The sequence below is a fragment of the Bos javanicus genome, chromosome 9, assembly GCF_032452875.1.
Source record: "Bos javanicus breed banteng chromosome 9, ARS-OSU_banteng_1.0, whole genome shotgun sequence".
NCBI classification, from domain to species: domain Eukaryota; kingdom Metazoa; phylum Chordata; class Mammalia; order Artiodactyla; family Bovidae; genus Bos; species Bos javanicus.
The window spans coordinates 60725317-60751245 of NC_083876.1; the positions used below are offsets into that span (position 1 = coordinate 60725317).

The window sequence follows — 25929 nt, forward strand, 5'->3', positions numbered from 1 at the left end:
TTTGAAAGGGTGGACACACAATAGGGTGCAATTGTGATCCTCTGAAAAAAAGGAAAAGAAAAGAGACTATATTGGGGAAGAAAAACCGTGTAATTTGATATTGTCCTGGGGGCCAGAGACTGGGATCCAGGAAATGCTTGGGGCCTGTTTGTTTTTCTTGCAGTTCTTTAAAGAGGCACTTTGCATTTTTGATTTGGGGACTTGAAGTGAAATTAACACTTTAGCTGAGGGGAAGGAATTTCCTGAAGGAAGGGCTACCCCAGAGCCAGATGAAGGATGCGCCCCACTGCTCCTAACCCAAGGTAAACCCACCTGTAACTGATGCTTCTGTATCAGAATCTTCCCTTGTGAGTTCTTGGGATCAAACTGGAATCTTGCTATAAAAGCACAGAGTATATTTGTGTGGTGAGAGGAGCACACATTCTTGAATGAAGCCTGGCCTCTCTCCACCTGATTCTGCTGTGGCCATGGTTTGTTCTCTGAAGATTTCCTCCATTATCTTGGGCTCCTGTTCTTTCCAAGTGTTGCTGGCTTGATTTGAGAGTTTAGGCCTGAATGCAGAATCTCTATCAGAACATTTGCTTTTTCAGTCAGCAGTTCTAGCAAGGACTGTCCCTGACAACTGTCATGCCAGCTGATACGGTCCCTGGGAGTCAGGATGGGGGTGGAGGCTGGGAGTCCTGACTTCTGCTCCTGTGGTCTTCCTTTCTTGAGGCATCAAGGTGCCACCAGATGGTCATTCCGATTTCTAATGAGCCCTGGGCCCTGTGTTGCCTTATAACCCTGTGTTATTTGGTATTTGGGGTAGATTTTACATTTACAAACTCCAGTAGTGGAAAGTGGGGGTTGGAGAGGAGGACTTATTTTCTCTGAGAAAAGATGAATATGGTGCACTTTGAACCATGAACAAAGCATTTCTCTAATGAATTCCAAACCTTCCTAATGGGCTTGGTTCGGTGCCTGAGCTTCACAGTGACGTGGGATTTTTCCGTGAGGTTCAGAACTCTGCCCTGGTGTGTGGGATGCAGGTCTGACCAGCTTTGCTATGCAAAAGAATGTGATTGAAGGTGGGTCGTGTGATTTTTATTTGCCCGTGGTCTTACAAGAAACCCTCCATCTTATTTTTAAACCGAGTTGCCTCATACATTTTACTACATTATGCTAAGTTTAAAAATGTTAGTGCGGCTAAGGTGAGCCTTAAACTAAACTGCTTTGGCTTACACTCCACATTTTATTCATGAATAGCAGGAGTGTTCTGAGGTACTTTAGTTCTGTTTAGGATTGATTTGGCCGCTTCTGAACCCTCCCCGCACGCCCCCCCCCCAACTCCGGCCTTTCAGGGTCGTTAATTAGAGATAAGATGAGTCTCACCTTCAACCCCCATGCTCCAGATAAAAAAAACTCTAGAGAGGAAGCAATAATTAAACCATTAAAAACAATTGCACCAAAAATAATGGTTATTTTTTTTATTTATTTTTAGACACAAATGGACTTTTAAGTCTTAAGGAAATTACAGTGCTTTAAAAACTATAATAATAAGGAAAGCAATTAAGTGATCGTTTTTAATCCAAAAGTGAAGTTATTCTTTCTTGAAGTCTCTCCCAATTTTTAAGGAAAATTTGGCTAAGACGACTGCTCACCCACAGTGCAGCTAAGTGTGGTCTTGTTTCCATAGCAGCCCATGTACTCTCTCAGGGTCTGAGGAAGTGACCGTTTAGGTGCTTACAGGAGACACAAAAATCCAGGGTCAGCAGGTGATACTTCCCTGATGGGTATAAAAGTGGTGAATCTGGCAATTCTACTAATCATTAGTCAGCTTTTTTTTCCTTAAAATAATATTTAAAATTATTAGTGAGTTATCTCTTCTCATTGTTTCTTGAGAGTAAGTAGAATTGTTCTTCTGATCCTGAATCCATGGCTCAGAGATGCCACGGGACTTTTTTGCAGCCACAAGGCTAGAACTGAGCGAGATTTAGGAGAGGGTCAGGTTCATGGAAATGTAAGTCGCTTCTCTTGTCCGTATTGACTTGGGTTGACTACAATCCTGGCTATAGCTAATCTCTTCTGGTTCTGAAAATACAGAGATATATAAGTGTTGGAAGAGATGAAAGCCTCAAATAATTGAAAATGATGTGACCAAGGTCACACCTTAGGCCCAGAGCTTATTCAAATACACATAGTGTATTTTTATATCAGATAGTTGTGAACATGTCTCAGTGATTCCTGGTGTCATAGAATCTTGATCCTCTACTTTTACCAGAAATCTCTCCCATTTTAATATTAAAACAGATATGGGGTAGTCTAGGGGAAAAAGATGCAGTAACAGCGAGTTCTGGATAAGGGATGTGGCTCAGAGTTTGAAGGATTATCTTTTTCTGTCTGGGGTGCGGGTTCTCGGAGTTCACTCAGCTTTATTCAGTCTCACAGCTCCCATCCCATAATTTCACTTCCACAGTCACTTCTGCCCTGCTCATTTTTCTTTCTTCTTCTCTACCTCTTTTATTCATGTATTCCTTACCTTTTTTTTTTTTTTTTAAAGGCAACTCTTGGGACTTGCTGACAGTCCAGAAGTTAAGACTCCATGCTTCCAGCGCTGGGGATATGGGTTTGATCCCTGGTTGGGGAACTAAGATTCGACATGCCACAAGGTGCTACAAAAAAAATTTTTTTTTTTTTTTTTTTAAGAAATTTTAAAAAAGGCAACTTTTAAATTCTCAAAGAAGGCTTTAAAGCTCTCCTGTGACAGTGGCTTTCCCTGGTTCTGCTGTGACATGCAAGACAAATAGGGGTTTTTCACTTCTGGCCTAAAGCGCCCAGATTGCGGGTGGCCTTTCTCCTCTTGAGGACCTCTGGGGAAGACTCCAGCTGTTTCTCCGTGTGTGAAATAAACTTGATCACTCTCAGAGTGATAGTTTGGGGGAAAAAAGAAAAGCTCACAAGAATACTTTTCCTTTCTTGCAGAAGCATGGGTAGGTCAGAACACATTAGAGATATTTTGTTTGTTTTCTTATTTTTGGCTATGTCATATGGCTTTCGGGATCTTAGTTCCCCCTCCAGGGATTGAACCTGGGCCCCAGCAGTGAAAGCACAGAGTCCTAACCACTGAAGCGCCAGGGAATTCCCAGAAATGTTATTGAATACATATGTAAAGGAAATATTCGTATATGGAATCATGTTTTTTAGTTACCTGCCAGTGTGATGTGAGAGGATTTGAGAAAGATTTGATCTTCACATATAAATAAAAATCACCTTCAAAACCCTTTCTGCCTTTGAAAATATGTATTCTGATTGCATTTAGTTTTCCTTAAGAAGTAGTCAGTTAATCAGAGAGTAAATCTTCATCATTTTTTGAATATTCTCTTATTAATAATACCATTGGTATATTTAATTCCTACTTGGGTTGGAATTTCTTACTGGACTTCTGGGTCTTGAATTGTAAATAGTTCCATTGATCAGAAATGTAAAGGACTACAGATAATGATGAAAATAGAAACAATCCCGAGATGCAAAATATAAACAATCCCGAGGCCTCTTCATAAAACCATAAGTGTATATCAGTAGAACCTTAAGCCCCTGTGGACCCCACAGAATACTAATAGCAAAGACATTCTAACTTCCTCAAGGGTGAATGAGCCTCTCACTTGGTCACATTCCACAAAAGACCCTCTCCTTACCTAGGCTTGGGCTGGGGGAGAAAGAAAGAAAGAACAATGGGGGTGTGTGTGTGTGTGTGTGTGTGTGTGTACGTGTGTACACTGTAACAGAAACTGATAGAGGAGATAAAGGCTCATGGGCTCTGATACATGTATGGGCATTTACACAGCTAGTAAGTGGGCAAGCTTGAACCCCAGTCTGGCACTAACTGGAGAAGGCAATGGCATTCCACTCCAGTACTCTTGCCTGGAAAATCCCATGGACAGAGGAGCCTGGTGGGCTGCAGTCCATGAGGTCGCTAAGAGTAGGACACGACTGAGCGACTTCACTTTGAGTTTTCACTTTCATGCATTGGAGAAGGCAACCCACTCCAGTGTTCTTGCCTGGAGAATCCCAGGGACAGGGGAGCCTGGTGGGCTGCCGTCTATGAGGTCGCACAGAGTCGGACATGACTGAAGCAACTTAGCAGCAGCAGCAGCAGCAGCTGGCACTAACAGGCTTCCCTGATGGCTCAGGGGTAAAGAATCTGCCTGCAATGCAGGAGACCCAGGTTCGATCTCTGGCTTGGGAAGATACCCTGGAGAAAGGAATGACAACCTATTCCAGTATTCTTTCCGGAGAATCCCTTGCACAGAAGAGCCTGGTCGGCTGTAGTCCATGGGGTCACAAGGAGTCAGACACGACTGAGCGACTGACTCCACTCCACTCTGGCACTAACACAGTACTTTTTCAACCATTCCATTTGCTACCACATTATCCTAATCCTTTTGTTAAATCTTTGTTTTATTTTCCAGTTTTGGGTCTGTTTAAAGGTGTCACCTCTTGGAGAACTTTGCTTAATAATAATAGCTCGCAGTTGTCAGAGACATCAGAATTTAGGAAATGCGTTTCATACAATGCTTTGTCCTCCCCAGGAAGTCAGGGTCAACCCTGTCAGAACCTCAGTTCCCATTTTCCTGATTTCTGGTCCCTTCTTTGTTGTGAACATCCCCAGCCCACAGGATCAGTCAGATGTGGCCTCCCACGCAGCCCAGCCCCCAAGTCCCTGATCTGTCTTTCTCCCTTCTGTAGTTTTTGACAGGGCTCTGCCACTTCAGGGTTAAGTCATTAACTTGAAGGTATTAAAGGCTAACAATGGCCCAGTTAGATAACTCCTCCTCATAATGCTACCCCTTGGGTGACTGAGTTTCCTTGGGATCCCCAGTGGTCTAGTTACAAAGCTCCATCTGCTGTTTGTGAAATTGCATATCAGGACCCAGCGGAAGATAGGTATGTTCAGTGCCCCTGACCACAGTGGATAAGCTTTACTTGGTCATAAAATTCACCCTCTTGATACCTAAGTACTGGCTGTGCCAAAGTCAGATGTGGAGTTTCTTCTTAAAGTTTCAGTTATTCTGCTCACTTTCTTTTCTTTTCAAAAAAATATCTTTGGCTGCACTGCACAGCATGCAAGATCTTAGTTCTGCAACAAGACCCCAGTGGACGCATGGAGTCTTAAGCACTGGACCACCAGGGAAGTCCCATCAATCACTTTTATCATCCCAACCAGTGAATGTCTATTGAGTGTTTATTATGGTAAACACTGAGGGCTTAGTTTTCACATCTGACAAAGGATGAGTGTTATCAATTTGAGGATTAGAGATGACACTGTGTGCTTTGTAGGTGGTCCGTAAATGGTAACCCTTAGTGATAAGAGTTTGGAACAGGTTGGTTTGAGCCATTTCACTGTGAACAAGGCTCAAACCTCTCCAATGTGCCCTCATCCTCAGCTAACAAGATCAGGGGAAAAATGGGCCAACAAAGCATAGACCATCTCAGCAACCTGCATTACCACTTCAAACCTTCCTGCATCTTCATAGTTGCATTGCCTTCTGAGGCCCCAGTCTTTTCCTCATCTGAGCCATAGGCCAAGAGACACCCTGGACTCAACGACTTCAGATCCCTGTTCAGCCTCTTTGCCTTTACAAGTTGGTAAGTGGGCCCTTGTTCACTTGATCTTCCAGATTGGGAACCAGGGATTTCTTTCTCCCTTGTCCCCTGTGTTCAGAGGATCACTGAGTATTATTGAGTGAATTTAAGCTTCTCGTGGATCCATTCTTTCTGCCCATTTCCAAATTCATCTCATTTGTGTTTCTAGAACAACCTCCTTATTGTCAGGGAGGAAAAACTCTTAGGTTCTGAATTGGAGTCCTGCAAATTAAAAGATATGAACAAGAGAAAAATAGGTTTAGTTAAATACTGATGCATGCGAGTTCACAAAAAATTCAACTCAAGGAGGCAGTTAGAATTTGGGACTTATATACCATCTTAAGAGAGGAGGAGGAGGGCGTAGAGGGACACTTCTGAGAGAAAAATGACTTCAAAGGGGATGGGGGAAGGGGGTTTGGTGACATTGTTTGGGTGTAGCCAACTTCTTTTTGTCTCAGTCTCCGAAAAAAGATGAGAGTTGCTCCTGGGGAGGAGATTTTTGACAATTGAGTTCTTTGGAGGAGGATCTGCTTTACACAAAAAAGGGATTTCAAGAACTCTGGTGCCTTTAGCTCAAAATAATCTTTTTTTCAAGCCATAGTGGCTTATTCTAGAATTCTTCACAGTCCCCACACTGACCCCCTTAAGTGGAGTGAGTCTCTGGAACACGCTTTCTGATCATGTTGGTTTGTGTGTTTGCCGCTCAGTTGTGTCTGATTCTTCGACTGCGTGGACTGTAGTCTTCCAGGCTCCTCTGTCCATGGGATTCTCCAGACGAGGATGCTGGAGTGGGTTGCCATTTCCTTCTCCAGGGGCTCTTCCCGACCCAAGGAACGAACCCGGGTCTCCTGTGTTACAGGCAGACTTATTACTGACTGAGTCACCAGGGAAGCCCCTGATCCTGTTGGTCTCTACTTAAAAATCCTTAGTGATTTTCCTCATCGCTTTCAGAGTAAAATCCAAAGTTCCCTGCATTTCATTCAAAACTTAGCCTGTTAATCTATCAACTAACTTATTTAACGGTATTTATTGGGCTCACACCACGTGCTACCAAGTTTTTTGCCTGTGTATATGTAAGACAAACGATAAACAAATCAAGACAAACATAAAGGAAAAAGATAATTTTGTATAGTGAAGTACTATGAAGAAGACACAGGGATATTAGCAAGTGATGGGGCCCATTGAGGCAAGAGAAGGTGAAATTGCCCCTGGGCTGGGTGGGAGGAAGAGCCAGGGGAGGCCTGGGGAAAGCCAATCGAGTGGAGGCCAAAGGTGAAGCAGAAGGCCAGTGTGCCTGCAGGACGAGGAGCTGGTAGGGAGGATGAACCAGGAATGGGATGAGAGGGCAGCCCACCTAGGTAGGGCCTTTTAGGGAAAGAAGGTATTTGGATTTTATTCTAAGTTCTATGGGAGGCCTCTGGAGAGTGGGCAGGCTTGTCTTTAAACTCTGTTCCTTAAACTCCAGGAAGGCCAGATTTCTTCCTGGCATGACCTTTCCCTCATTCATCTCTTTTATAACTCGCCTAGAAGACTCAGAGGTGATTTCTCCAGGGAGCCTTCTCTCTGAACCCGTAACACCTAGATAGCAGTGCATTGTAAAGCTGTCAGTTTTTCTTGTCTATTTTCCTCTCTAATCACTAAGAAATGAAGTTTTTCTTTGTGTCTGCAGCCCTGGCTCAGCCCTGTCAGACTTGGCAGACATTCAGGGAACCTTTATGAAAGGGGAACAAACTGCCCTCTTGTAAATTTCACCTCACTCTGGCAACTTCCTGCAAACCCCCACCTACACTTTTAAAGAGCCCTTTCTGGGGTCCCAGCTCTAGTCCCAGATTTTTTTCTGTAGTTCCTTTCTGATTTTCCTTAAAATACATAAAGAAATTCTTAATGACCCTCTCATTGCTCTTTTCAAAGCAGCTCTCCTTCATTCTCTTTAACGGATCACTTTCCTCAGGTGATTCTTATCAAACTTGAGCAAGTGGGTGAAGCTCAGGGAAATGTGATGGGTGGAGGGCAGCCCTCTGCAGGAGACCCACGGGTGTTTCCTTTTCTGATGGGAGCTCCTGACTACCAGTCCCAGAGTAGAACAAGAGCCTCTGAGAAACCCCATAGGATTTCAGAAGCAGGGATATTTGAGAGAGTGGGGGAGGATTAGAAGGAAAATTTTTGCCAGCAGGCTTTTCTTTTTTTGGCCGAGCCATGAAGCATGCAGGATCTTAGTTCCCTGAGCAGGGATCAAACTTGTTCCCCCTACAGTGAAAATGTGGAGTCTTAACTACTCCACCAGAGTAGTCTCGTCAGCAGGCTTTTCTGATGTAAGAAACCTCCCCTGATCAACAGCAGTGGCATACAAAACTTTTTGATCATGGGTTCACAATAAAAAAATGCATTTATATTGTGAAATAGCACCCACCTACGTATAAGTAAATTTAAGAGTTTCCCTAGCAGCATTTACTCTTGTCATGCATAACACACTCTGGTATTTTCTAGTCTTGTGTCTTCATTGCAGTTTTAGTTGAAAGCCAGCTGATTGACGGCTAAGGCCCTGGATGAGGGCGCTAGTACATACCAGTCCTGTGACCTTGGGCCGGTTCATTGCCCCAAGTTCCTCAGGGGTAGAACAGACTTGTTCTTCCTCATTGGGTGGGTAAAGTTTGTAGACATGTCTGGCAAGGTCCCTGGCACACAGTGTATTACTGTACATGCCAATTAAATATGGGCTTCCAGGGTGGCTCAGTGAGAAAGAATCCACCTGCCAATGCCAGAGACTTGGGTTCGATCCCTGGGCGGGGAAGATCCTCTGCAGCGTGTGTGTGCTCAGTCGTGTCCAGCTCTTTGTGACCCCAGGGACTGTAGCCCACCTGGCTCCTTTGACCATGGCATTTTCCAGGCAAGAATACTTGGAGTGGGTTGCCATTTCCTCCTCCAGGGGGTCTTCCTGACCCAGGAATTGAACCCGTCTCATGTGTCTCCTGCATTGGCAGGGTGGATTCTTTACCACTAGCGCCACATCGGAAGCCTACCCTGGAGTAGGAAATGGCAACCCACTCCAGTATTCTTGCCTGGGAAATCCCATGGACAGAGGAGCCTGGTGGGCTATAGTCCTCAGGGTCACAAAGAGCTGGACACGACTTAGCAACTAAACAACAATAGTTAAATATGATAAAATACATCTGAATGGGGGTCAGTGGAGGGGTCTCTACAGAGTTGATGGTGTTCTTGCTGATCTGACTCACCATTTCCCAGCTGTTTATAGTTGGCAGCCCATGCTTGAATTTGGCCGGGAAAAGGAAATACTTCCAGCTGTGTGTGTATATTATAACCATATGTATATTTAACTTCCCAGCCACTCTGTGTATGTTGTAAACACTCATACACATTCCCTCCCCTTTCCACAATGGTCTCTATCCCCTCCACGTTCTCCCAGGTGGAAGAGAGCCAACCTGCAGGGCAGCGCTGTCAGTGATCATTCCACATAGAGTCTTGCAGACCCTGCTGAAGAGAAGTTAAAATCTGCACCCACATGCAGCAGTATAAACTGAGAAGAGATGAAGACATTTATAAGCACTGAAATATTTTTGTGGTTGTATGTAATTTAATGTGATGCACCTGTTTTATATTTTGAGAAACTTATTCTTCTGTTTTAAAAAATTGATACGCAACTGTGCTTTTCTAACAAGAACCATACTATTCTGTTTTTTGTCTACCTCTCTCTCACCAATCTCCCATGTCTGCCTTGTCTGGAATTTTAGTTTCCAATTTTTTATTCCAAAATTTAAAATCAATACTTAATCTTAAATTAATAGGTTTCAATAAAATTTGTCTTCCATTGCTTATTGCATTTCACCATATTTGAGTGTATTTTCTTTCAGGAGTGTATCCTTGAGTAATTCTTTCAAAGAGATTAAGTAGGCAGTAAGCTTTCAGAGTCCTTCAATGTCTGAAAATGTCTTTTTTTTTTTTTTTTGGCTGTACCAGGAGCCTTGCAGGATCTTAATTCCCAAATCAGGGATTGAACCCTCGGCCTCCCAGCAGTGGAAATTTACGGTCTTTACTACTGGACTGCCAGGGAATTCCTGGAAAACATCTTGCTACACTTGTTGCTCTCCTACACTTGAGACATACTATGACTGGGTATATAAATCTGGGGTGAAAGATATTTTCCTTCCATCCTTGACATAGGATACTCTCCTGTTCTCTTCTTTCATTCATGTTGTTAAGAAGTCTGATGTCTTTATGATTCCTTTGTAGGTAATAGTTTTCCTCTTTTCGTAGTTTTAAGTTTTATTATTCTTGATGTTTTGAAGTTTTACTATACTTATTCTTGGTGTGGGGTTGTTTTTGTTTAAATTTCTCCTTTTTACTTTGTGGGCATGTTCATTTTAATTGGAAAAGGATTATCTATTTAGTTCAGTATTGCTTTCCCCCATATTCTGTAATTTTTCTTGTTGGAACTTGTTTGAAGAATAATGGGACTTTGGAATTTTATTCTTGGTGTTGCTTTTACCTTTACTTCATACTTTCCATTGTTCTGTCCCTTTGTCCTGTATTCTGAGAGGCTGACTTTCCAGTCACTAATGCCGTGTTCATCTGCTTATTCTGCTTTTCAATTCATATATCCTCCCCTCCTGCCAATTATGTTTCTATTTCTGAGATTCATTAAGACCCTTTTCCATAACTGCTCTTTTTCTGAACTGTCCTTGTTTCATGAATGCCACATTTCTATCTTTGTCTATATTCTGCATTTTTCTTAAAATGTTGGTTTATTTTCTTGATGTTTCACTGGGTTTCATACTTGGTTTTTTATTTTTGTCAGTCATGAGCTGTTTTTTGTTTTTTAAAGTTGGAATATACTTCACATACCATAACATTTGTCTTTTCAAGTATATAGATCAATGGTTTTAGTATATTCACAAAGGGCTGCAAACATCACTGCTATTTAATCCCAGAATGTTTTCATCACCCCAAAGAAAACACATAACCATTAATGGTCACTTCCCGTTTCCCCCGCCCTCCAGCCCCTGGCAACCACGAAGTACCTTCTGTCTTTATGAATTTGTCTGTCGTGGACTTTTCATATAAACAGAATCAAACAATTTGTGATCTTTTGTATCTTCTTTCATTTAGCATAATGTTTTCAACATTCATCATGTTGTGGCACAAATCAATACTCCATTCCTTTTTAATGGCTGAATAATATTCCATTATATGGGTATACCACATTTTGTTAATTCATATTTCAGCTGATGGCCATTGGATTGTTTCTACTTTTTGGCTGTTATGATTAGTGCTTCTGTGAACACTCCTGTACAGATTTTTGCTTGGACATATGTAAGTTCTTTACTTCTAGGAGTAGAATTGCTGGGTCATATGGTGACTCAATGTTTAAGCTTTTGAGGACCTACCAAACTATTTTTTCAAAGCACACCATTTATGTTATCACCAGCAGTGTATGAGAGTTCCCATTTCTTGACATTCTCACTAACACTTGTTATTGTCAGTGCTTTTTAACCCATCCTAGTGGGGTGTGATGTGGCATCTCATTTTTTCCATATGCATTGCCTTTATGACTAATGATATTGAGCATCTTTTCATTAGCCATATGTGTGTCTTTGGAGAAATGTCTATTTAAATCCTTTGCTGCTGCTAAGTCGCTTCAGTTGTGTCCAACTCTGTGAGACCCCATAGACGGCAGCCCACCAGGCTCCCCCGTCCCTGGGATTCTCCAGGCAAGAACACTGGAGTGGGTTGCCATTTCCTTCTCTAATGCATGAAAGTGAAGAGTGAAAGTGAAGTCGCTCAGTCGTGTCCGACTCTTAGCAACTCCATGGACTGCAGCCTACCAGGCTCCTTCGTCCATGGGATTTTCCAGGCAAGAGTACTGGAGTGGGGTGCAATTGCCTTTACACATTTTTAAATTGGATTATCTTTTTATTGTTGAATTGTAAGAGTTCTTTATGTATTCTGGATACTAGACCCTTATCACATATATGATTTGCAAATGTTTTCTCCCACTCTGTGGATTGTCTTCATTTTTTTGATGTGTCCTCTGAAGCAACAAGGTTTTAAATTTTGATGAAGTCCAAAATTGTTTCTTTGAGGCATAATTCAAATAAACAAGCATCTCTTTAGCGAACACTGATGATCTGGACAAAGAAGGACTTCACTCTGGAATGCTAAGGTGGATTCTTTCCCTGTATAGTCTGTTCCAGGAAACCTCTAGTCTTCACACTCGAGAGTTCCTGCTTGTGATGGGGAATTGCCCAGGTTTTCTGGCCCTCTGAGATGGTGTGAGAGATGGTGAGGCAGCATTTTTCAGGGCTCTTCACTTACTAAACGCTGGCCCGGTGATGAGGGGGTGATGGAGTTTGCGCTTTCTTTATTTGAAAAGGTAGCATTGTCTGTGGATCATAAATCATGTGTAAGGCGGAAGTGAAACTCCTCTCACTAACCACTGTGACAGCCTCTCACCTTCCTTCTTCTTTTGTGGTTTTCCCAGTTCTGGACTTTAGCGACCCCTTCAGCACGGAGGTAAAGCCGAGGATCCTGCTCATGGGCCTAAGAAGGAGCGGCAAGTCATCCATCCAGAAAGTCGTCTTTCATAAAATGTCTCCCAACGAAACTCTGTTCTTGGAGAGCACGAACAAGATCTGCCGGGAGGACGTTTCCAACAGCTCCTTTGTTAATTTTCAGATTTGGGACTTCCCAGGACAGATTGACTTTTTCGACCCTACCTTTGACTATGAGATGATCTTCCGAGGAACAGGAGCACTGATATTTGTCATAGACTCCCAGGTAAGGCACCATCTCCGTGTCTGGTGGGACTGCAATGCCCCTCTTCCCCTAAATTGACACAAGTTCCTTTGTGATTGTTTGGGTTTGGGTTTTAGGATCAGGAATAGGCATTTCTGCCAGACTAGCATTTCTCAATTGTGGCTGTCTGGCTTTGGAAAGGGGGAAAACAGTCTCCCTTCACGCAACCCTGAGCAACAAGCAGTGTTTGGGAACTGTGTGCTCTCAGCAAGCCTGAAGAGGACCTCCCAGAGGGAGGGGACCACCGTGGTAGCCAATGAAAGCAGCTGCGTGTCCCCTCTCTGGTACTCTTGGCAGGTATCTCTAAAAGATCACAGGTTCTCTGCAACAAAAATACATGATTATCTACATTTCAAAGTGTTTACTATTTCCTGTGAAGATAAGTTCTCTGAGTGTGAACATTTTTCTTCTGAATCAAACTATTGCAGTTCATACTAGTACACCATTAAGGCAGCATGATAGTGTGTATTTTAGAGGTAACTAAATACAAAATGTGAAATTTGAGATACATGTATTTTTTTTTACTCCATCTGTGTATCTGTGCTTGACTAAGGGTTTAGCATCAATTCTGTTTTTGGTTTCTGTTTGTACTGAAAATCTTGTTCACATAAGGTGGATAGGGGGTGATTTTTGCTCTAGCATTCACTCAGTTATTTAAATTCCTTCCAAGTTGTATCCCCTAGGTTACCTGATTTTCTGTCACACAAAAAAATATTTTTTGTGGTTTATCAGTAGACAATCCTGATTGTATTTTCATTTTAACGTGGCTGAAAGCAAAGAATTGGGAGCCACTTGGCTGGAGAAGAACCTTATCACCCAGGCTTGAAAGTCACTCATGTTATTGGTATTCAGACCAGCCTTCTGAATGGTCTCTTTGGTACCCTGGACCTTTTTCTTGTGAAGTGGGGGACGGGGCTGGTGGTATAAGGGCAGGAGGAGAGGGAGACAGCAGGACTGAAAATGCATCTCAGGCAGGTCAGTCTTAGGAAGGAGCACAGGTAGCAGACTGGACATCGACATTGATGTTTTTCAAACTATTCCACGTGCGGTTGCTCTTAGAAAGTGTCCCCAACGGAGGGCCAGCCCGAAGGCCCTCCTGAGGGCTCTCTTTTGCAGCTATAGGGGATTAAAAGGTAACAAGTCCTACAGGAATGCCCTAAGCCAACTCTAAGCTCAGGTCTCATGTTTGCCTGAAATTGTAGACCTGCAAATGGACAGGTGGGGCTGAGCCTCTTGTGAGCCCAGTCGTGTTGGGGAAGAAAGGCTATGATGACCATCGGTAATAATGGTTCTGAGGCCATGCTTGCAGAACTATTCACAGACAAGACTACTCATGCCTGAGAGCATCATAAACTCACTCATGGATCGAGGTGCCTGTTTAATATAATAATGAAATTTGCAACTCAGCCTTTTAGTTCCAAGTGACTGCACGGTGAACTTGTGGAGCTGCGGGCGCATGGCCAGACGGTTTGAAGTTCTTTTTCTCCTTTGTGTGTGGGGTAGTGGGCTAGGGAGCTGTCCATTCCAGTATCTGATCCATGGACAGCCATGCCTCTCTTCCTGTGGGCCCATCCAGAGATACACGCCTCTAGCACCTGCTTTGGGTCCAGGTGCTGCTGGGAGCCACACTTTGCTGGCTGTCCTGCTCTTCCTGACCTGTTTCCTGGCCCATCTGTGGTTTTGGCAGTATCCCTTTCCTGTCTCAGGTTGGCCAGCACCATAAGTCAGGAAGCTTAAAGCCCAAGAGGAGCAGCCAGGCGGTGAACAAGCCACTCATTGGGAGGGGAGGCTCCAGGGCTGTCAGGCTCCTCTGTCTCTTCTAAACTCCCTTTTCTCCCTGGGTCTTGCAGCTGCTGCGCTGGGTGGCAGCACTGGTGGCCCTGCCTGAGAGTAAGTAGATTCCAGCCCTGACTCGTCACTTCAGGACTGTGGCTCAGGAAGCGCTTAACATCAATATCAGATTCTGTATACATACAGTTTACATTTATGGAATTTGAATTGCCAGTGCAACTCTGTCTCAGGTGTCGATAATACAACTTTAATGTGATAAAATAGGTACACTTGCCAGTTTTTTTCATTGTTTAGGGTGTTTTTATTGCCTCAGTAATCTCCCTTTTTTTGGTTTGTTTGATTGAAGTATAGTTGATTTACAATATTAGTTTCTGGTGATATATATTAAAGAGTATATATGTATATATTCTTTTTCAGATTCTTTTCCTTATAGGTTGTTATAAAATCTTGAGTATAGTTCCTTGTGCTATACAGTAGGTTCTCGTTGGTTATCTATTTTATATACAGTAGTGTGTATATGTTGGGCTTCCCAGATGGCGCCTGCCAGCGCTGGAGATGCAAGAGGCATCAGTTCGATCCCTGAGTTGGGAAGATTGGAGTAGAAAATGGCAACCCATTCCAGTATTCTTGCCTGGGAAATCCCATGGACGGAGGAGCCTGGTGGGCCCCAGTCCATGGAGTCACAAAGAATCGGACAGGACTGAGCACACACGCTAGACACACTAGTGTGTATATGTTAATCCCAAATTCCAAATTTATGCCTCTCCCTCCCACACTTGGTAGTTTTTATTTTCTATTTTTAATTTTTTTTTTGTCTATTTTTTAAATTGCAGCTGTAATTTGGTTTTAATTTAACCTGAGCATAAAAAGTGGACTTTCAATAGGGGTTGGTAAATGTGTTCTTTGTTTTGTTCCTTGGCTTGTTGGGTTTTGTTTGGGCCATTGGGTTTCGTTCCGGCCACAGGGCAACGAAATGCATAAGAGTAAGAAATACTTTTTAAGTTACACTTTTTACATCTTTTTAAGTTACACTTTTTAAAAGGTAGGGAAAAGCATTGTTAAAAGTTGTCATTTACTAAAATTAAGGAGTATTTAACTTCTTTAACGAAGCAGTTTCCAAGTCTGCCTAATAGACTTTTCTGTTGGAAGCAGACTGTAAAAAATCACATTTATGGGAATCTCTACTTGATGTGATTGCAAACACTAAACAGAACCGAACTTGAGGACAGTGTCAGCAACTCTTGAAGGTCACCGCAGTAGTCTAAGCAGTACTCTGTTTGTCTGACACCTCCTAGTTTTATTTTTCGCTTGTGAATTCCTCACAATCACAGGATTGCCAGATAAATATATCACCAAGGAGAAAAATGTGTCCCTCACATAATGTTGTAAAATAAAAGAGAATGAAGGCATCAAGAGTGATTTCCCATGAACTACCCAAGTGACACTGCCCGCCCCGGGCAGCCCACAGAATGTAGCACGTCTCCAGGGCCACCCTCGCTCCCCCAACACCAGGAGCCATTTCTTTTTTTTTTTTTTTTTAATAATTTTATTATTTGGCTGTGTTGTGTCTTCACTGCTGCTTGGGCTTTTCTCTAGTTGCAGGGATTGGGGTGGGGGTACTCTCTAGCTGCGGTGTGATGGCTCCTCATTTCAGTGGCTTCTTTCGTTGTGGAACGCGGGCTCTAGAGCGCAGCCTCAGTAGTTGTGGTGCACTGGCTTAGTTGCTCTGTGGCCTGCGGGATCTTCCCAGACCAGGGATTGAACCTCTGTCTCCCACACTGGCAGGTGGATTCTTTACCATTGAGCCACCGGGAAGCACCCCCACCCTGCCCCGGGAGCAATTTCACAGGTGCTTAGGATCCAAACTAGAGTGTTGGCTTAACTCATGTTGGTGATTGTGATTGTGACCTGCCTGTAATTCCTAGATCTAATTTTAGAATAGAAGCCAGGCAATGTGTTTTTCCTTTTTTAAATTTTGTTGAAGATAATAAGCACAATAGGAGAAAAAATCACTCACTGTCTCTCTGCTCTAGTAATCAAATATTTCCTTCTTTGCCATGTCATTTTTTAGCTCTTGTAGATCTGTACCACTTCATCAGTTTGCTGGTAATCAGACCGTTTCATGTGCTTGGCAGAGACGTTAGAGGAATGATTTCTAATCTTTTGAGATCATGATACACTCTTGACCTTGGCTGCTTCTGCTTACAGACACATGCCCTTAACTCATCTCTTCAGTTAAGACATAATCAATAACACTTGTTGAAGTGTAACTTCCATACAGTGAATTGCACTCATTTTTTAACCAAATATTTATTTGGCTGCATCAGGTCTTAGTTGCAGCACATTGGATCTTGCATTGTGTGCAGCGCTCAGGCTCTCTAATTGTAGCGTGCCGCTCAGTAGGTGCAGCACACAGGTTTAGTTGCTCCAACACATGTGGGATCTTAGTTCCCTGACCAGGGATTGAACCCACGTTCCCTACACTGCAAGGCAGATTCTTAACCACTGGACCACCAGGAAAGTCCCAAATTACATTCATTTTAAGTGCACAGTTCAACCACTATACACCTTCTAATCACCTTCTAACTTTAAGAATGTTTCCACCACGCTCAAAGCTTCCTTTGTATCCTTTCTCAGATGTACCCCCTGCCCAGGTCCCAGCCTCGGCTGATATGATGTGCTTTCTGTCTCTATAGAATAGTTTGCCTTATCTAGAATTTCTATACGTGGAATTGTACAATCATGACTTTGTTTTTTATTTGAGATACTGTATTAAGAAAGTGCCCCAAATTATTAAACTAGAATTTCTCCAAAATGCTTAGCCCAGCATCTAATCCCTGGAGGAGGAAATGGCAATCCACTCCAGTATTCTTGCCTGGAGAATCCCATGGACAGAGGAGCCTGGTGGGCTACAGTCCATGGGGTCGCAAGTGTCAGACGTGACTAAACCATGCCACAGCGTCCAATGTTTGTTTTACATTTTAAACAACTCTTTAGAGTGTGAAGGATGAAAATGACTGTCTGGTCTTTTTCTCCCTTCATAGTTTCCTGTTAGTATCTTAGTATTTTGATTTATCTAAAGACTGGGGATACATTTTTTTTTTAATGGACAAAATATCAAACCAGACATACAGTTAGCAGGTGAGCACGTGTAAAGATGCTCAAAATCACTAGTTATTAGGAAAATGCAAATCAAAACTACAATGACATACCATCCCATGCCAATCAGAATGGCCAAAATTGAAAAAGACAAAAACAAACCAACCAATTGGTAATACCAAATGTAAGGAAACACGGAGAAACTTCTACACTGCTGGTAGGAATGCAGAATGGGACAGCTACTTTATTTTTTTTAACTTTTTATTTTATATTATAGCCGATTAACAATGTTGTGATAGTTCCAGGTGGACAGCAAAGGGACTCAGCCATACATATACATACATCAGTTCACTTCAGTTCAGTTCAGTCGCTCAGTTGTGTCCAACTCCTTGCTACCTCATGAATCACAGCACGCCAGGCCTCCCTGTCCATCACCAACTCCCATAGTTCACTCAAACTCACGTCCGTTGAGTCAGTGATGCCATCCAGCCATCTCATCCTCTGTCGTCCCCTTCTCCTCCTGCCCCCAATCCCTCCCAGTGTCAGAGTCTTTTCCAATGAGTCAACTCTTCACATGAGGTGGCCAGAGTATTGGAGTTTCAGCTTTAGCAACAGTCCTTCCAAAGAACACCCAGGGCTGATCTCCTTTAGAATGGACTGGTTGGATCTCCTTGCAGTCCAAGGGACTCTCAAGAGTCTTCTCCAACACCACAGTTCAAAAGCATCAATTCTTCCGTGCTCAGCTTTCTTCACAGTCCAACTCTCATATCCATACATGACTACTGGAAAAACCATAGCCTTGACTAGATGGACCTTTGTTGGCAAAGTAATGTCTCTGCTTTTCAATATGCTATCTAGGTTGGTCATAACTTTCCTTCCAAGGAGTAAGCGTCTTTTAATTTCATGGCTGCAATCACCATCTGCAGTGATTTTGGAGCCCCCCAAAATAAAGTCTGACACTGTTTCCACTGTTTCCCCATCTATTTCCCATGAAGTGAGGGGTATATTTTTATTAATTAGTTTTGGTAATACAAGAATGCCCCAAAACATCCCCTGTTTATTGGCTTTTCTTCATTTGTCCAGTTTTGGAGTCAGAATGAGGGGGTGAAAAGTCCTTTAAATTTTGTTCTGAAGATCCCTTTCCTTTTTGCTGTAAAAACAAGACCTATTGGGGAATTCCCTGGTTGTCCAGTGGTTAGGACTCTGAGCTTCCATTGCCAGGGTCACAGGTTTAATCCCTGATTGGGGAACTTGATCCTGTAAGCCATGAAACCAGGAAGAAAAAAAAAAACCGAGACATATTCATACCCCTCAGGTTGGCAGTAATGAAGAGATCTGATAACCCTAGGTGCTGGTGAGAGTCTGGAGGAGCAGGGGTTCTTACATGTTATCTAGTCAAGTTCAAGGTGCTCAATCCTCTGACCCAACAAGCCTGACTTCAGGGTAAGCCCTAAGAAACTCACAAACAGGCACAGAGATTTGTGTGTGAGACTGGCCACATTGTCATCTTCTGATCTAACACATAACTGGAAACATTCTGAATGTCTATCAGCAGGCAAGTAAGTGACCATCCACAATGGAATTTTATAGAACTGTTCATAGGAATCACGCATTAGTTATGTGCTTCAACAAAGGTGAATCTCACTGACATAATGGGCACGAAGAAGGCGAACTGTAATCCACAGGCAAGTTGATATTGTTGTAAATTTTTAAATAATGTAAATTAACTTTGTATGTTTAAGGATACATAGGTATGTCTTAATAGTAATGTATAAAGAGGTGAGTGATGCTAAAGGCAGAAGTTAGGATACTGGTTACCTCTGGAAAATGTGGGGTAGAGTGATGGGCTCGGCTGGCAGGATGGGTAGAAACACGGGGCTTTGATGTCTCCTGTTTGATTTCTTAAACAGAGAGATGCATACACACAGGCCTTCATTGTGTTTTTTTGGGTATCATCTGTAGAAGGAGAAAAAAACAGCATTGTGTTATTTGGGGCCATTACTGTAGACCAGGGGTCAGCAGACTTTTTAAAAAGGGTCAGATGGTCATTATTTTAGGCTTTGTAGGCTGTTCTATCTCTGAGGAGTTTCTACAGAGGAAAACCACTCAACTCTGCCTGTGTGCCCCCAAAGTAGCCATTGACCGTGTGTATATCAAAACATGTCGTGGCCCTTAAATACATGCAGTGTTTGTCAATCAAACCTCAGTAAAGCTGGGGGTGGGGCGAGGTGGGAGACCGTGGAAGGCAGCCCAGAAGGCTTCGGCAAGAAGCCCAGAGAGGCCTCCCTGACATGCGTGTGCTTTGTTCCCAGGACGATTACATGGAGGCCTTGGCCAGGCTCCACCTCACAGTGACCAGGGCCTACAAAGTCAACACCGACATCAACTTTGAGGTGTTTATTCACAAAGTGGATGGTCTGTCAGATGACCACAAAATTGAAACCCAGAGAGACATTCACCAGAGGGCAAATGATGACCTTGCAGATGCTGGGCTAGAAAAAATTCATCTCAGGTGAGAACAGAAATGCCTCAGGGATCATTGGGGCCCCAAAGTCATCATGAGTAGTTGGCACCGACAGTCATTGACCTGTGTACCCTGTTTGGTGCTGTAGACATCAGGATAGTATTTGGGAAAAGTGAGTTTCATGTGTGCTAACTCCAATCTTTCAGAAAAGTGTTGGGGTTATAAAAATTATTTTCGACCAAAGATCAAAGCTAAGCCTTCCTCATACGAAAAACACAGAAGAGAAAACCCATACACTGCATCCAGGAAGTTAATCGATGCTGAGGTTTACTATTATAGGTAGTATCTATAATCATAAGGAATCCTCTAAAAAAATGAATAGAAATACATATTCACAGAGGAAAGCCACTTCTCTATAATTTTTGTGGGGTAGTATGTATGCATCATTCATTTGGCAAATTAGAAAAATGAAAAGATTAGCTACTTGAGTATCAATAATGTAACTGCTATAACGTGAGAGATGTGTATAAAGATAATTAGTGCACATTCTCTTGGAGAATGTAAGGAAGCTGATACAGGCACATGCATCTGCATTTTTAAGCCTTCTGGTCCAGGCAGTCAGCAGAGACTAGGCACAGTTCTTGCTTTGGGGGAGTTGGACAGAAATGTCCTGTTAAGACATGTTCTTTTTTTGGCCGCACTGCATGGCTTCTGGGAACTTAGCTCCCCACGCAGGGACTGAACCCTGGCTCTTGGCAGCGAAAGTACAGAGTCCTAACCCCTGGACCGCCAGGGAGTTCTCTGTTCACTTTTTACCTAGGTGGTTTTGACTTCTGAAGGGGCTGGAATGTGTGTATAAGAGCTGTAGTAAATCCAGAAGGCATGGTACTAGTGTTATGACATAGTATAAACAGCCTATTCCTCAGTCAAAGGTAAAAAGTGATAAAATACTGTTTCGCCTTTCAGCTTTTATCTGACAAGCATATATGACCATTCAATATTTGAAGCTTTTAGCAAAGTGGTTCAGAAACTGATTCCACAACTTCCCACCCTGGAGAATTTGCTAAACATCTTTATCTCAGTAAGTAAATAATATTATCCCATTAGAGTCATTCGCAGAATTTAAGAATAACACTGCAAGAGTGAAAACGATCTAATTTCTACTTGGTCTGACAGTACTTCAAGGTCTCTGAAATATTACATTTGAAGATTGTGCCTACATACTGTTTTAGGTCCGTTAAAATTTAACTCCCAAAACAGTTCCTATACTTCACTGGTATAGTCGGAATGTTTATTGAAGTTGTAGGCAATCATTCACTGTTAACAGAGTCTTGTCAGAGGTAGAGGGCATAAAAGTTGATTTTGGCTGTAAGATACATGATGTTGAATTTTTAAAAATCTGTTTAACACTGTGAATAAATGATATGGTGGCTGGCTGAGTCCTAAAAACTACCAGCTCAAAGTAGAATTACCACAGACCTTTAGTTGTATTCACATTGATTCTCACTGCACAATTTTGAGTTTGTTTGTTTAGACTTTTAAAATCTACTTTTTAATTTAAAATTAGTAAAAATGTGTGTGATAATTCCAGTTTTCATTTCTTAAGTAAGTCCTTTATAAAGATGTTCATGATAGTGAGGTTTAAATTGTAATAAAATGGAATAACTGAAATTTTTGCTCGTTTGTATTTGAGACTGAGGATGTCATATCATTTTATGTAACCATGTCATGCTCTAAAACCAGCTATCCCTTTAAGGCAGCATCTCCTTTTTGTTTCAGAATTCTGGAATTGAAAAGGCGTTTCTCTTTGATGTGGTCAGTAAGATTTATATTGCAACAGATAGTACCCCTGTGGATATGCAAACGTACGAGCTCTGCTGTGACATGATCGATGTGGTCATTGATATTTCATGTATTTATGGGTAAGTAGAACATTCTAAAAGGCTACCATCAAGCAAATTCTCTTTTGTAACCCTTGAGATATTTTGAATTTACTTATTTGATCTTAATACTTTTGTTTGAAATGATTGAGATCTATAAATACACCGTTTAGTATGTGATAATAATAACAAAAAATTGTTAAGTAAATGCCTGGGCATTATGCTGATAATTTCATTTCCTATACTATACCATTGAATTCTTCACTATTCCATGAGGTGGGAATTACTGTTCCCATTTTACAGATAGGAAAACTGAGGTTCAGAGTGGTGAAGTTTCTAACCCCAGCTCACACTATCATTAAGGAATGAAATTAGTATTTAACTCGTCTGATTCCTACTTCCTCTATTGAAAAATCTGTCACGTATCATAATGTCATGTGTACTTGAGGGGAAAGTTTTAGGATCCTTGGGTTTCTACATAAATATCTCACATTAACCATAGTTCTGTTACCTTCTTTATAATAGGAAATAATGGCTGGATTTTTTTTTTTCCAATATACTTTTGATTGTCTTTTGCTGTGGGTAGCAGAGAACTATAAGCAAACAACATTACCTGCTTAGTATTACAGTCTTAACCTTCTTAGAAAACTGAACTACTTGTACATATAAAAGAATACAAAATAAGGAATGAGGAAAATTGATTTTGTTACTGGACACAGAAATAATTCCCCATAATAGTAAATTTGTTGAATTCAGGATTTTGTACAGAGTGAGTGGGTGTGAACTGTCTTATTAAGGTATTAGGTTGTTGCTGCCTCTTTATATCGGATCTCACAATATCATCTCACAGTCATTGATGGGGTAAAGCATTTTACCCCATCATCTTTCTCTTTACTCACTGGCTGTGGCCTGCTTTATGCAGCTTTCTCTGCCAGCTTCTAGGGAGCCTTGGTCTCACCACTTTTTCCTTCCATTCAGTTCAGGCTCTTTCTGTTAACTGTTATACATACATGCCCACCCACAGTCCCTTCCCTTATGAAACAGAGAAACTGATCCATACCTCTCAGGACTGTAGTGAGGATGAAATATCATTAGGTCTCCCCTGGTGGACCCCAAATGTATCTGCTGTTACAATTTTTTTAATTAATTTATTTAAAACTTTTTTTTTAAGTTTATTTATTCGGCTGAGCCACATGAATTGCAGGATCTCAGTTGCCTGACCAGGAATTGAACCCGGGCCCCTTGCAGTGGAAGCATGGAGTCCTAACCCCTGAACCACCAGGGAACTCCTTATTATTATTATTATTATTGTTATTAAACACTGCCATCTGGCTTTAGAAATAGACCTTATTTCCCAAGACTGCTGCCTTGCAATATTCTCTTGTTTTTAAACTGTTAAGTGGATGACCTTGAAATAGTCATAGAGGATGAAAGTATCCTGATTATAGTTTAGATGACTGTCATAATCAAATAACAATGAGTAGCACAATTAATCTGGCACATACTTAATGATATGCATAATCATTATTTTGCCATATGGTAATTAGACATAAATGGTAAGTTGTTCATGGAAACAATGTTAATCAGAGTTACTTTTATCCAGCTCAAACACACACACAGCCCCAGGAAGGGGCTGGGCGGAGGAGGGAGCAGGGCTTTATTGGCAGATTGTTTTCCTGTGGTGGAATGCAGTGTGCCTGGGAACCTGCCCTGTTCAGTAAGAACCAGTATGGGTCTGGGTCACAAATGGGGCATATGTTCTGGGGTTCTTGAGACTGTTTGCTAGAGTGGCCACGAGCCAGCCCAGGTGACCTGTAGAGGGTGGCTGAGGGTGCATGCCGCAGCCCAGGAAGCGGTCAGCCTTGTAATTGGAGACCCTAGAAGCAGGTGACCTGGTCTGCTCAGGAATCTCAGCTGGGATTCTGAAAACACAGTTTCAGATAAGGAAAAGGTATATGACATCCTCCTTTGTCTATAAACAAAAGATACATGACTGGATGTATCAGTGTCTTCAAAGGGCCCAGTTTTTATCACAAAGGTCATATCAATAATGATAATAGCAGTTAACATTCATCGTACATTTTATATGCTCTTAGCACTATGCTTAGTGTTATGTATATGTTATTCCATTGCATTAGGAAACTATAGTAATCACTGCTAATATACAACGAAGAAATCGAGGCTCAAAGAAGTGACTCAATTTGCCCAAATTTATACAGTAAAATAAGAGAGCTAGGATTCAAACCTAAGTAATTTGTGTTTGCAGGCCACACCTTTTCTTAAATATTTATTTATCTTTTTATTTTGAAAAAATTGCAAATCTATAGAAAATATGCAAGAATAGTACAGTGAACTCTGATATACCCTTCTCTGGGATTCACCAGTTTTATCAGCCATATTTGCTCACTCTTTTTCTAATACAGTTGGCCCTGCATGTGAGTTCCACATTGACAGATTCAACCAACCAGTGGGTTGAAAATATTCAGAAAAATATTCCAGAAAGTTCCCAAAAGCAAAACTTGAATTGGCCGCACGCTGACAACTATTTCCATAATATTTACATTGTATTAGGCATTTTATGTCATCTAGAGATAATTAAAAGTATATGGTGGGGAGGAGGAGTGGGACTTCCCTGATGGTCCAGCAGTTAAGACTCTGGGCTTTCACTGCACAGGGCATCGGTTCGATTCCTTGTCAAGAAGCTAAGATCCCGCATGCCAAAAGGAAAGTAAAAAATGGGAGAGTGTGTGTAGGTTTGGGCTCTCCAGGTGGCACTACAGGTAAAGAACCCACCTACCGGGGCAGTTAGACACAAGAGACACAGGTTTGATCCCTGGGTCGGGAAGATTCTCTGGAAGAGGGCATGGCAACCCACTCCAGTATTCTTGCCTGGAGACTCCCTTGGACAGAGGAGCCTGGTAGGCTACAGTCCATAGGGTTGCAGAAAGTTGGACATGAATGACTCAATTTAGCATGCATGCAGTGCATGTAGGTGTAGGTGATATGCAGATACATAATGATGCAACTTAGCATGCCCGTGTGTAAGTTATATGCAGATACATAAGGAACTTGAGCATCTTTGGATTTTGGTATCTGCTGAGGGGAGTCTTAGAGCCAACCCCAGGCCCTAAGCCTGCTCCATAGGAATGACTGTACATACACATTTGTTTTTGCTGAATCGTTTGGGAGTAAGTTACAGATCATGATCCTTTGACCATAGCTGTTAATACTTGAGCATCTGTCTCTTAATAACAAGGACGTTTTCTTACAGGACCATAGTTTAATATCAAATTAAGCCTATTTAACATGGCTTTATGACTCTATTGTAGAATCCTTTGTTAAATTTTATCAGTGGTCCCAATTCTCTCTTTAATTGCCGTTTTTTCCCCCAGATGAGGGATCTAGCCTAGCACTTGGCTGCCTCTTCATGCTGCTTTATTTTGGAAAAGTTCTTCACCCCTTCTTGGTCTTTCATCAGGCCGTGCTTTGGACAGCCAGGTTATTCTGTCACGAAAAGCAGGAAGCCCTCATGGGCCACAGAGAGGAGAACTAACCTCCATCTGTCACTTGTGTCCTTCAGGTGCATGGAGAGGTCAGCCACTTGGTGTGTCAGTAGGAAACTGACCATCATACACTGTGTACATTCTTGTGATTGGGTGTTTCTGAGATATTTAGCTGAAAAGCACTGTAAGTGTAGACTCCCTATCGGTACCATTATCATTCTTTGTGATAATCTGGTCTTGTTGCTGGGTTACAAATTGTAGTTCTTAATGGTCAAATATGTTTTCGTTTCTGTTCCCATTTAGCCTCAAAGAAGATGGAGCAGGAACCCCCTATGACAAGGAATCAACAGCCATTATAAAGCTGAATAATACAACAGTTCTTTATTTAAAAGAGGTGACAAAGTTCCTGGCTCTTGTGTGCTTTGTCAGAGAGGAAAGCTTTGAAAGAAAAGGTAATTTTGTGTGTGTGTGATTTAAATGAAGCATTTCCGTTCAGATGGATACTGCCTTTCCTGCTTGTTGATGTGGGTGGACAGTAGCCACGCCTCTGGAGGCTTCCAGACTTCAGTCACAGGCTCCCCTGGCTCCTGCCCCCATCAGTGGGGTTTTGGGATCCGTGAATCAGCCTGCCCTCTAGTGATGCCCCTGCCGTGAGGTGATAGTGGAACCAGACCCCCCTCCCAGGGAGGGGCTGTAGGTTTTCTGGGAGCGAAGCTAGCTGGGGTATTATTGCCTGGCTGCAGAGTCCCTTACCCCAGGG

General features: G+C 42.2%; 1 protein-coding gene across 2 annotated transcripts in view; it reads left to right on the forward strand.

Moving 5' to 3' along the window:
* Positions 1-25929, forward strand: part of RRAGD (Ras related GTP binding D) — a 56786-nt gene that overhangs the window by 20640 nt on the left and 10217 nt on the right. For both annotated transcript variants that reach the window (XM_061427828.1, XM_061427827.1), the window contains 5 exons: positions 12119-12414; positions 19635-19834; positions 20753-20867; positions 21566-21708; positions 25473-25621. In XM_061427828.1, the coding sequence (XP_061283812.1) occupies positions 12119-12414; positions 19635-19834; positions 20753-20867; positions 21566-21708; positions 25473-25621 (903 nt within the window). The remainder of the gene's footprint in view (positions 1-12118; positions 12415-19634; positions 19835-20752; positions 20868-21565; positions 21709-25472; positions 25622-25929) is intronic.